Source organism: Bombus pyrosoma, linkage group LG9 (assembly GCF_014825855.1).
Source record: "Bombus pyrosoma isolate SC7728 linkage group LG9, ASM1482585v1, whole genome shotgun sequence".
In the NCBI taxonomy this organism is placed as follows: domain Eukaryota; kingdom Metazoa; phylum Arthropoda; class Insecta; order Hymenoptera; family Apidae; genus Bombus; species Bombus pyrosoma.
Window position 1 is genome coordinate 5,789,304 of NC_057778.1, and position 13,826 is coordinate 5,803,129.

Genomic DNA, 13,826 nt, shown 5'->3' on the forward strand with positions numbered 1-13,826 from the left:
TCTTAACCGTTTGAGTCCCAGGAATAATTGAAAAAAAAAACAGTTGAAAAATCCCGAACAGCGCGATAGTGCTTTACATATTTGTTACTTTTTGAAATACACCTATATTACTATATAGGCGTACTATTAATTTATAAATATTTCAAGTTTTGTTCAATAAAAATTACCGAGAAGATAATAATGAAATGCAAAATACCGTCAGTCGTCCATAGCATTTAAATGTACAGGGACTTTACGACGCAAAATCTAAACGGCGCGATCGCGCTGCTTGGGACTCAAACGGCTAAATTAAATCGCCGAAGTACAAAATGTCACATCCATATGATGCACGATGACCTAATAAATATTTGAAGTATGTAATTCTTATTGCAACAAGTAAAAAGTAAAGAGAGATTAAGATAATCATTATAAAGATAATAGCGCGACTCTGACTCACCATTCCGTGGCAAAGACTAACGGTGACAGCAGAGTATGGGTCACCGTCTACGGTTCCGCTATAGAAACAGCCAAGTTCAGGGCCTGGATATTCCCTTCTGCTGGCGTTTTCAGTCATGTGAGTAATCTACGCAAACAGAAAGGAAAAAACCATAATTACATGTATTTAATTACGAAAGTGATTGAATATTGCGTTGCAGTAACACGTATTGTAAATGATGTCGAAACAAAAAGGTTGCAACTATGACTATGTCTTCGATGGAAATACATAAAAATTCAGAACGAGCAGTAAAATTTGATACACGAGGGAGGGAAAGCGTAAAATTGTTCCAGACTCAGCGGTACAATCTTCTATGGTTGATATACGTTCGCTTGACAATAAACAAACTTGCAAAGGTTTCCCGAAGCAAACAAACTTTCAACTCACGTTTTACTGTTTCTGGAAGATGTATAAACGAGGTATAGCGTAGAAAATGTGTAATAATCCTTATTTTCTACAGGTAAGAATAAAAACGTATAGAAGTTATCATGGTTTCAGAACGAATGATTATAGAAAAATGTGATAAAAGTACCGTAAGCTCGGTTTAATGATTTAACAATCGACGATGAGGTACGTTTGAATAGATAGAATATTTCATCGATGTTGGAAAACATATACATACACGTAAATTTGAATATCGTATATTGTCGATAGAATTCTTTGATAAATTATTTATAAAAATATGTTTATAAGAATACGTTATGAAAATTTATCAGAACATTTGAAAAGCATCCTGTACAATTTTATCCCACGAATCTTTGAAAAGTATGAACCTCGTCACATTTTCTGTCAAGAAAAAAATTGAGCTCGACTCAAATCTTAAAAACCTCTTCTACACCGTATGAAAATTTATTTTCTTGAAGAATTCTGGAAATTCAACTGCCCGTTAAATATCTAACAACGTTGAATAATTCCTTCGATGATTTGGTACACCACTTTGTATTTAGGATCGATTAGTTATCTAATACTGGCGATAAATAATTCATCATCGACGTTACCACTCGAGGCGGCTTTTAACGCCTCGTCCATCACATTTCACGGAAGGAAAATTATGCAAGCTTCGGCACGGAAGCATCGACGATGATATCGCCTACATTAGCATAGTAATAACACGCGCGACGAGATAACTTTTCGGATAATCGTAACAGGATTAGTGGCCAATAAAAGCGTATCTGGAGATCGGCACGTAGCGAAGAAATTGAATTGGCCGTCTGCGTGTTGCCGTTTCGATAAATTAACCCGTTAAATTGCGTCGTAAATCGATCGAAAAGGATATATATAGAACGTTATCTTACCATAATATTCGGTGACACGAAACTGGTGTCGTGAGCTAAACGTAAACGGAACCGTCTCCCAAAGGCGGTAAACTCGTACTGAGGGTGAGGATCCCATACTTCGGCTGTAGCATGTCGGAAATGACCGCTGTGGTGTCGTTTCGCTGTTGTGTATTTGTCCGCTGTAATGACACAAACACGCCCTTGATATATATGTCTATTTTTGTATTTGGTTGAACCGTGTGTGACACGTTTATAAACACAACTGTAGCTTTAATCTATGACGTTATATAATTTATTTTAAAACGCTATATTATATATTTTGTCATAACTAGATCGTGAATTCTTATGCATTTATGGGAAATTTAAAGGGCTACAAATGCACGGAATGCACGTAATGTAAAGATTTGTGAATGTCCAAAATATAATATTCGTTTAAATACATAATAGGTAAAATAATTTTCTACTTGACTTTCGTGTTTTTAATTTTATTCGTGGAGATATGAATTTGTATAGATATATCGATCAATGGTTTCTTTCGTAAAATTTACAAATGAAATTCGTTAAATAAACTGAGTTACGAATGATGAATAGTTAATATCCTTGCAGAAGTTTCTGGACTAAATAACTTTATTGTAACTTGTAAATTGTACATAGATTCTTCCTCTTTCTCTAAACGGTTTAATGAGAAAATGATGCTTTATAACGCGTTTGTATTTTCAAAAAATTTTTATCTCTCGATCTTACGACATAAAACAGTAAAAATAAATATGACGAAAAATTTAACGAAAAGAACGATATTTTTAATTTAAAAAAAGGATACATTCTTATTTTTAACAAACAATTACAAATTCACTAGAATGCATTATAAATACACTGTGGATGTTTATACAAAGTCGCCAATTCCCCGATTCAAATATACAAGAGTATAAACAAATGCGCTGAAATAAGAAAATATCTCGTTTTATATATTTTTACATATAAATATTCTATAAAAGAAGAAGAAAAAGAAGAATTTCAACGATAGAAACGATACTAAATTCAAAGACTGCGTGCTGTATCAAAGAGCGAGCTACGAGGTGGAATAGCATCGATGATTTATTTTTGTCCTAAGGCGAAAAAATAATCGGCGAAAATTAATAGTCACGCGATCGGGAAACAGTTAATGAAACAGTAGCCTTTCCCGTAAAACAAGTTTGCAGAGGGTTGAGGAATCAGATAGAAAACCATGCCAACCGTGGTCGATGGAAAACGATCGGTTGTACAGTATAGAGGAACGTTTTCAATGCGACAGGCGCATTTTGTCACGCATTTTGTCACGCACCTTGTCACTTTGCTTTGCCAAGTTCGTGCGACTGTCATCGATTACCAGTAACAAATGAACTAGTTACCAGCTAGCACGTACCTTGTATTTCGAGTATGCGAGGCGCACTTAACACGCGTACATTATGGCGTAGATAGCGAATGAAGTTACCATAACCATTGGAATTTATGAAACGACGTGAGAATGACGAAAACAGTTCCATAATTAAAACCAGTTTTATAATTAGACAGTGGGCGATTATACTTTCATCGACGCAGATAAAAAAATGGAACTTACAAAAAAAGGAATCTTGTTCCACAAAACATACTCTGAATAAATATTTTGTATATACGTAGATCGTCTATATTTTTGTAGAATTGAATTTTTCATAGACTCTGTAACATCCAGAGTGTATTTTTTAATGCATTTTAGTGATTTTTCATTCGTTTGTTGAAAATACGAACGTATACCTTCTTTCCAATTAAACATAGTTTTTTTTTCTCTTCCATAAATGCACAAACGTGTAAGTTCACTATCTATGAATTCTCATTACGTTATTAAACAACCATCCACGTTAATGTAATAGTAGAATTCACCAAACATTTGTTTTTAAATGCATAACGATGCAAACTCTACGAATAAATACAAAACAAATCAAGCACAGCAACTGTGTAATAAATACACGATGAATTAATTCTTCGTATTATAACAAAGTCACACTATCAGATTAGAAATTCTCTTTACAATGACAAGTATTCCTCTTTAGAATGCTAATGAAATTTCAAATTTACATCTAACATAGCACATATATAGCACACAATGTGGACAAGAAAGAAATTATAAACAGCCATAATATTAATATAATATTATAAAATTTCGTTTAAACGAGATTCTATACTGTATTCGAAATAATCCGAATTTCCACGGTTTCAAAAAAGCTTGCAGTCTCTTGGAGAATGGCAGCCGCCGCGGGCAAAACCACCCTCTGCAATGGTATTGCATTCGATTCGCATTTCCGAGAATCGCGATCGCAGTTCGATACGAAACGATCGCGTTCTTTATAAATATCTGGTTCTGTTCGCGTTGTCTGTTTTTTATCGTCGTGTATGCGCCGGCTCGTCTCGCACAATCGAGAGCCTAACGAGGCGAACGTGATCCTGATAAAGGTGGTGTACACGGTTCGCCACGGCCACACGCCGATACGCTTCGAGGATCACGCGTGCACGTTCCATCATCGGAACACGTAGCCAAACGCATCGCGGTCTAATTGCGCTAATTTGAATCGCGCTGCTCTGTCGCGCATCTCGCGTGCCTTCGCTATAGAGAAGATGGGATCGATGATCCAGTCAACGATCTCAATGACCCCGATCTAAACGGCTGTGTGCCTTACGATCGTTCAACGAGGATGAACGTTTCCTTGTTATTACATGTATCTGTGTAATGGACTACCAAACGAGTAGACCGTACATGCTTATGAATTTATGGAAAATTGAAACCTGCGTAACATATCATAATGTACGAAACGTAGAAAATGAAATATCAGTTACGATATTCAGAAGATGAAACCAATTTTTATTTAAGCTTCTAATTTTTCATTGAACTTCTATTTGAGTCCTGGTTGTGTTATAAAAATATGAATTTGCGTAATCAACTCGGAATGGAATTATCGTCCAACAGAATTATTAAATCTCCCGTAAATACGTAATTATTACGACAAATATTTCAAATTTGCCAGAATTTGAAGATTCGTCCGAGAGTCGATTCAAATAGGACACCCTTGTACAATGCCAAAATTTTATAATGCCAATTGCCAAAAATTTCCTGCAATTTTGATACATTAGAGACGACGTATACGTATAATATTTTCAAGCATTGTCAAATTATTCATATTGTATGATTTATAGAAGAGCTAACCTACTTGGCCAGAGAGATCGTTTGTAAGGAAATAAACAATTCGAGTGTCCAAGGATGTTTAGCAGTTTGGAATCTCGCGTAGCAATTAGACGACACAGAGTTGTTTGGAAACGAGGCGATGAATTCGAAGAATTCAAACCTAAAAGAATTTCAAGATGCAAAGTTATTTGAAGAAGTAAAAGTTCCATTGAAATTCCGATCGTTCGTTTTCTGATGAATTAAATATCAATCGCATATTCTGATACCAACAATTTTCCAAGAATAAAACAAAGAACGTGGTCAGGCAATTACACAATTATCCATAAGACAATTAAACGCTATTCTACTATGCGAGTAACAACAGTAAACTCACTTACTTAAATACCCATTACTCCAGATCTCGTATTATACGATTAATGGCCACCTAAAAACACCATTGCACGCGTTAAACGTACCTCTTTACCCATTTCTCAGCGACTGCCATAAACTTGCCAGAAATACGATCCACCGTTTCCAGCAATACGTTTAACGCCATCATCGTGCAAGCTTAAGCGACACTGGACAATTATAATTTTCCTGATTCACCCAGAAATACGATCTGCTAACTGGTTCGAGTAGCGTGTTAAGCATCATCATCGTTAAAGTGACACTTTGCAGTTAGTCCGTGTCAAAGTAATGGCAAAGAATGGCGCGAGCGAATGCCGGAATGGTAAATGCCACTTATTTATTGACAATCATCGTAACGGTGTCCTGCACGCAATCCGTGGAAAGCGTTACATAATTTCGTGGGCCGAAACTTCCGGGTTTAGATCGTATCTCTGTTTAGAAGAAATTTATTCCGACGTTTGACCTGCATTTCAAACGGACAGGTTTCAAACTACGGCTTCAAACAATGATGACAGATACTATGGAAACATCCAAGTTGAACTAAGCGTTGTATAATTCTCGAAAATGTCTTCCTCCAGTGTGTGTTTATATTCGAATATTCAAAGAAATCTTTTACGAAAACATTATACTATTTTGAAAATGAAATATAGAACATTTCAAAATTTCATTAATCGTGTAACGAAACAAGACTATAGCGATTATATTGGTAGAGTTTGAAACGAGTCTAAAGATAAATTTATGTCGAATAGTATGATACTTTGAAACTGATCCTTTTGCCATAAAAAAATATGTAAGAAATACAGCGTATAATGTTGTTGAGTTGAATATTATTGCTGTTTTATAGTGATGCACGAAATAATTAAATCGCTAGCTTCGACAATAATTAAACACTGGTATTGAAAATTAAATTAATTTCATCGATACTTTGGATAACAAGCGATCTGATCCTATTGCTAGCTTGGATAACAAACATACTCTGCAAATTATTGATTCTAGTCGAATTTGTCCTATTTGCCAGCTTTAGCAATAAACATACTATTCCTGTTCTTCCTGTTTCGACAATGATCGAATTAATCTTATCAATCTTATTGCGATCATTGGTAATGTTTAGATCATTGTTAGAGAAAAGAATAATAAAAAATTCAAAATAAAGAAAATAAAGATGATTTGAATAAAAAAAAGAAATTTCCACGATTTCTACATTCGATAATAATTCAGATGACTATATATATATATATCACTAATTTATTTTTAATCATTTATTTTTAATAACTGATAATGACGAAAGACACTAGCTAATTATTTAAAGCTAATTTTTAACTAATTCCAAATTTGTAAATATAATTACGAGTGAAAATATAATAAACTATTATTTTCCACTTTTTACCACTTTTCGTATAATTATTTTTCAATAGAAATTTTTGAATTTGCAATCTTCTAAAAACGAAAAAAGTTAACGATCGTTCTTATGAACTTACGTGGATCCTCGTATTGATTTTCACTGATTTTCATCAATTGAATGTACTCCAAGTCAGGTTTCTGAGAAAACAGTTTGATTTTCTTAGAACCACTCTGCTTCTTTGATGATTTCTCCACTTTCGACATCACTGTAACAAACAAACGTAATATTTTAAGCAGAGTACTCGATAATCACGTTCAACGGCTCAGATCTAACGTTTCTAAACTTACGAGGCATTTAAAATATGGTAGAATCTAAAAAGCAACTATTATGCCTCTCTAACTTTGGATTATTTTTCTAATTGTTAAGTTTCTTTCCTCCATCTCAAAATCTATCACCACAGTACTTTTTTATTCAAACATTTGAAGTCTCATCAAAGCCTCAGACCTTTGTTTCAGCTGTACGGCATAGTTTCTAAATTCTCACGTATATCTTAACTAAATCTTACTCAAACTTTCGAAATTACAAGTTTTTTACAAGCCATAATATCTGGCTGAGAATTCATCGTATTCCAGATGAACAAACGTATCGAACGTTGCGCGTTCTGCATGGCGATAGATCGACGGTTGTCTTATCGAGGCCGATTCAGCATTAAGATATCACGGTACAAATTTAAACGGGAATACGCGCGATGACCCCGCATTTCGCTGTTGAAATTAAAATTAATCGCCAGAGTATTTTCCTTTTTTCTTTCTTTTTTTTTCTGCCAGACAGCATGCGCTCGTGCGATAAGCTCGTGAAAAAAGAAGGCGCCCGTGCGAACAGCGAGCAACGATCATTGCGTAATGCGGCTACTTGGAATCGATTAATTGACCCTCTTCTAGCGAGAAGAAAAATCCAAATTATTTCCAGATATCTCATCAGCCTTGACTATCGAGACGCACATGCTTGACATTCGAACGATGCACGAGGTTTCACGATTCTTGGTTCAGCAACATTTTCCGTTGCGGAATCATGTTGTTAATATAATACTACAGTTAAAAATATAGAAATTTTGTATTTTAAGATATTTGATAATTATTTTTCGTTTAATATTTTAACGAATATTATAGGGTTTTGTTAACGTCAGGGTTAAAGAAACGGAAATGTTTCCATTTTGAAGGATATTTGACAGTGTTTCTTTTTTTTAATATTTCAATGGTCGGAGACTATGGGATCTTCATTTGACAAACACTGTAAAATTTATTCGTTATTGTTATTAGAAATAAATTAATGCATTATAGTTAATAGTAGGTTATTAATATTTTCCAGTTTGAATTTTGAATTAGCATCTACCTGCGTCATTTTCATACGTTTTTCGGTAAAAGTTTCTCTGATAAAAAGTTTGCGAATATCAACAAGCGAACATCGTTCAACAGACGTTCCTTACTTTTTGAGATCGTGAAAATTTATATCTTTCGGAGATGTAGACGATTCTTCGTTAAATAAGAACCTGACGCGTTAGAATATTATTTAAACAATAATGCGAGTCTGATCAAATTTCTCGTATACTTATTGCTAAGTACATAATCAAAGTATAAATACTCGGTTTCTGACTTCATTTTGTCGACACTCGAAAGACTCGAGTGGTCATGCGTATGTATAAACGAAATACTATAAATAAACATTGGATATATCGAACCAATTGGTTCACTCCACTGTCCCTTGTAACGCAACACATTGCTGAATCGCCGAATTTATACTGATCGTGGTATCTTTTTTGCACAGCAAGTTTAGAAAACCGCAATCGAGCGTTTTGGAATCGATCCGAGTATTCGCTTCTTTGCTGCAAATTCTCAATACTCTTTTCTTTGCCTTTCAAATAGTCGATAAATACCTTAAGTCATTCAGAAACGATACATTAATTTTATACCATTCAAAGCAAAAGGATACGTACAAATACCTGCTCAAATTTTACAAATCCTTTTTGTGTTACACATTTCCTAAATTTTGAAGCGAAAGATTTCTTGCAACTATAAATATCAAATAAAAATGTAGAAGACACAAAGGATTTCTAAAAGTCGCATTAAGACGAACTCAAAGAAAATTTACTGTGCTACCTCAACGCCCCGGAATTTCTTCGATGAAAGAATTAATAATTACAACATTATAGTAATAGTCGAATATTAGGAAATAAACGTCACTGTCGGTATATTAACATTTTATTCGAATATTGAAAAACTTTTTACTTTAACATAATAACATCGATTCTACAACGCCAATGATTGATTGTCGATCTATCATCGAGAAGAACAAATGACCCAGATGAACGTGCGAGTACAATCGACCACAGATAGATAGACGAGAAAATACGTTTTATAATCTTCCTACAAACTTATTATTAGCTATGCTGCATGCATTTTTGCCATAAGTTTGGAAAATTAAACAGCGTGTAGAACTATTAATTAGAAAGAATGTTCTCATTCAAAATCGCGCGATTCAACGTCACTGTCGATAAACTTCTGTTCTACGTCATTCGTCTGGTCGATTCGCGCATTCTCAAGAAGAATCCAACAATTACATTAAAAATATCGTTATGAAGGCTTCTCAATATCCATCGCCACATCAACTGTGCACTTTTGCTCTCGATTAAAGCACTCGTCACACTGCATCAACAGAAACTGATCTCAGTATCCAAACACTTCGCTTCTGTTCAGTTAAAATAGCAGCAACGAAATCGCAAGAAACAAAGCTGAATCTTGCATTAATACGTCCGAGGCCAACAACGATTCGTATGAATCTTGTATATGCTGTCCATTTAATTCTACCGATGATTCACCATGTTCAAAACGATATCGGAAAAACGTTGTTGATCAATTTTGTATCCTCGACAATTTCCCTAAATCTGGAGTTACGAGATTAGTTAAAATCGTTGAGGATTGTGTATAGGATCAGGTATCGTAAAAATTGTTATGCTCAAAGTCCTGATTGTGAGAAAATTTCATCTACCTGTGCTGACATAGTAACAAATCGGTTAATCGTGGAAAATATTAAATACGTAAAATTATGCAGAAATTATTTCTCGGATGAAAAAATGCCATTTTGAAATACATCCGCTGACTGTTAAAGAACCAAGTGGTAACTAAAGTCATCAGTGTTACAAAATGTTTAAATGCCTGGGAATCATATTGTAGATAATAAAATCCCAACCTTAAATGACTAATCGAACGACTGATTCGATAGACAACCGCAAAAGGGCGAGGTTCATCCGTTCGACGAATTTCTCGAACGTCAACCTTCGACGTTCATTAAATACGAAGAGGAGGAACAAACGATCGTAAAAAATTCTGCCATTCGATCTATCAGCGATTCATCCGTTCCGCGAACCAGTCAGATCCACGTACAAGCGATCCGTGTTACGCAAGCTCATTAAGCTGATTTCCAACGACAAGCGATTTCCTGGCTTTCAGATAACCACATCGATTGAACGGAAGAGAAGACGAAATTTCATGACATTGATTAGACGTCAGGTTGATTAGCCGGCCGATAATTGGAAAAATGGCGCGGAACTCACGTACAGTAAAAGACAGAAGTATTCGTACGTTTGTTGCCTATATATACAAAATCTCACACATATTTCTTATTATTCGAAATACTTCGAAAAAATATTCGAATTCTTTTACACACCTTTATTACGATATGAAATTACGCGTACACAGATTTTGAAATTTCATTAGTGTTATTACGATGTTCAAGTATCGTGATTATACGGGTAAAGTTTGAAACAGAACCGAAAATTATAAACATTAATGAGTAACTATATATCTTTATGATTCAGGAACTATAACATATTCAAGAATAAAAATGCATGATGATATATGCAATGAGCCATCTGAAATACAATAAATTATACTTCAAACATTCGTTTATAAAATCAGTAGCTGAACTTCATCGTTTTCATTGACTCACCGTCTATCCAATAACGTCGGAAATATTTCTCTGCTTATTTGTGCATTCCAACTACTATATTTTTGTTTCGTACTGTAAATTTTTCATAGAACTGTCGTACGGAGGACGTTCAAAGTATTGTCGTGCGATCTAATTGCGCAAAAACGGATGACTGAACACGATGCAAGTAAACGATTAGCGATGGCATTCGAAGTTGGAAAAACACCGATGCAGATTTTCCCTGCACTTTTGTTCGAGGAGGAAGTGTATCGTGGAATATTTCACTCGTGTTGAAAGATTAATGGGGATCGGCTTGTGAGATTTCCTTGAAAGCTCTAGATCGATAAATCTGAGGCAGATAGGTCGCGATAGGTGCGGAAGAATTGCAATAGTAGTCGTCGGTGGCTTTTTATATGCAAATAGGTGATTCCATTGATCGAGCAATTTTTGGAATTTTATTGACTAATTAGGTGTGGCTGCGGTTTAAGAATTTACCGAGGTATTCGATTACCGAGAATTGAGTGATTTGAAATGATCGAGATTCTTTGGTGTTTGTCTCATTCGAAATAATTACCATTTGTTTGTGTTTGAATTGCATTGTCGAGCATCGAGTGATCTGAAATAATTGAGATTCTTTCGTGTTTATCTGATGTGAAATAAAATTCGCTCGTGTTCGTGGCAGTTTAACAAAACCAATTGAATAAATGATCGATTGACCGAGCTGAAGTAATTGAAATTCTTTGAAAATTACCTGATCTGAAATAAAATTTGTTTCTGCTGAGTTTCTACTTAGTCTCTGCTAAGGATTAATCGAGATATTGAATTATTGTAGATTAAGTAGTTTGAAAGTAATCTGAATCTTTTGATATCTCTATATCGTTTGAAATAATGAAAAATTATTTATATATGTATCATTTTTGAAACTGATCGACTAGATTGAGAATGAAATAATCTGAAACATATGAATATCTTTTATCACGTTGCCACCAAAAGTTTCTTTCGTTTCATAAGAAAATAATAGATGCACAATATTTTTTGTCTCATATTATTTACATATTATGCATTTTGATCTATTGCATATGTAATATAATAAAATAATATAAAACAAAAAACCTTGTGCATCTATTATTTCCTTATAAAACGAAAGGAACCGTCGAGACAACTTAATATATTCGTCTAATTAAAATTTCTTTATATTCGTGTCGTACACTGATATTTTATTAATCGACAGCTTTTTGTAGATTTTAATTTCTGGGTTAAATTACAAGAAATTCTATAGATTGGTAGATCAATTACAAATAGAAAATCAGTGGAAGACTGAATGTCTGAATGAGGTAGAAGTGCAGTAGCAACGACCTAGCTTTCTAATATCAAGTACCTCTGTGTTCAATGTAATCCTCGTTAATGACCTGAGTGGCTTAAAGACACTTGTACACACGTATGTATCTGATTATACAATAGTTACGGATAGCTCCATAGCACGATTTTCGTAATCTTAGTAGGTAGCTTAGAGTAATACTTCATTCATGAAATGCAAATTAAAACAGGTTTTTAGTAGAGTACTTTTTCCATTATCGCCATCATAAATCAAATCCTTCTTACCTACTTAAATGAACGACATATAACGGGTGAATATTACTATTAAATATCCAGTTAATTGTAAACATAATGAAACATTAAGTAATTCATTTAGTTTGTTATTTCACGTCGATTACATGCTGTTCTTACAGGCTATTACATTAGCATTTTATTAATATAAATTAATATCGAATCGGTTATTTAAAAATATTTTAATTCGACTAGAGAAGTTTGCTTTTGCTAAAGAAAAAAAAAGGATCCAAAAGTTGATGAACACTTACGCTAATTCAAAAACACGTCCTAGAAACTTTTTATATTTTTTCTTATAGGTATTTTAGCAAACGGACCTGTCACATTCCATAAGATAATTTTATTCTACTTTTACAAAAAGAAAAAATACAATTTTTACACTCCGCTATAAAAATTTATTATATTCGTAAAATTAATAAAATGTAATATTTAAATAAAACGTATTTTTACATACGTATTAAATACGTACTTTATCTTATCCTATTTCCTATTAATTCTTATATTCTAATTTCATAAAAATTCAATAACATCCTACAAAACATAAATCTTCGATTTCACGATCCCATCGACATGCCTCATAAACTGTAGTGACCTAACGCAACTCATCCTCGAAACAATATTTGGACAAACTTGCAGATAATCCTCGTAAACGTTTGTGATACGCGACCCAATCGACGAATACGTCGCAACTGGAGATACTCGATCGTTTAACTCGTGCAATTAATTAACGCGATTCGCGGCCAGAATAAGAATCGCGGGTCAACCGATAACCTGGTCGATTTTTGTCGGCGTCTCCACGTACAAACTATAGACGTCTGTCTGGTACATTGTTTCGTGCATTGTTCGCAACACGATGAAACGTAGTTCGTGTACTTGCGAGTAGATAAGGAAGACTCGTTTGGACGAACTAAAAATGGTTTACTTATTACCTATTACAATATTTGTTACGATTTTCAAGACTCAGCTACAATAAGAAAGAAATGAAATTTTGACTTTTCACGACGCTCTGTATGCAAACTGGCTCGTCGAAGACTCGAACGAAATTCCACCGTTCTATTTTTATCGAAAGATTAAAATTGTATAAGTTTCGCATATATTAAAGATACCGATAAATATCTGAGAACTTTTTCACAGTTTTTTGGAAATTTAAAGCTACGATAGAGTTAGCTAAGTTTCTTGCACGTAAACGATTCGATTCATGCATTTCCATACAACAGAAATTTCTTTCGTCCTGTATTAGAGAAACCTATACATTTCCTCGGCCAATTTCCTCTTTTTCACAATCTGCATCTAGAAAACCAAGCTTTACTCGACGCGATTCCAAGCTGTTTTACCTTCCCTCGAGACTCGTCTACGATTCCCATAAAAACTCGGAAAGTTATTGATTTTTATACCTAATTTGAACGTCTCAAAGATGCCCAGGCATTGTAAGTATCTTGTCTCTGTGAAGCAAACCTTGGCCAAGTAAACTCGATCCCAACGAACGAAGAAATTATACGCAACACAGATGCCTGGTTCTATTCCAAAAATTTCATCGTAGATAATGATCAAACGTTTTGC

The 13,826-nt window shown here is 34.3% G+C and overlaps 1 protein-coding gene across 3 annotated transcripts in view; it reads right to left on the bottom strand.

The window, feature by feature from the left end:
• The window catches only part of LOC122570646 (A disintegrin and metalloproteinase with thrombospondin motifs gon-1), a 176,326-nt gene that overhangs the window by 113,801 nt on the left and 48,699 nt on the right, over positions 1 to 13,826 (bottom strand). For all 3 annotated transcript variants that reach the window (XM_043733225.1, XM_043733227.1, XM_043733224.1), the window contains exons 3-5: positions 6,811 to 6,939; positions 1,771 to 1,931; positions 437 to 562 (exon numbers count right to left, since the gene is read on the bottom strand). In XM_043733225.1, the coding sequence (XP_043589160.1) occupies positions 437 to 562; positions 1,771 to 1,931; positions 6,811 to 6,939 (416 nt within the window). The remainder of the gene's footprint in view (positions 1 to 436; positions 563 to 1,770; positions 1,932 to 6,810; positions 6,940 to 13,826) is intronic.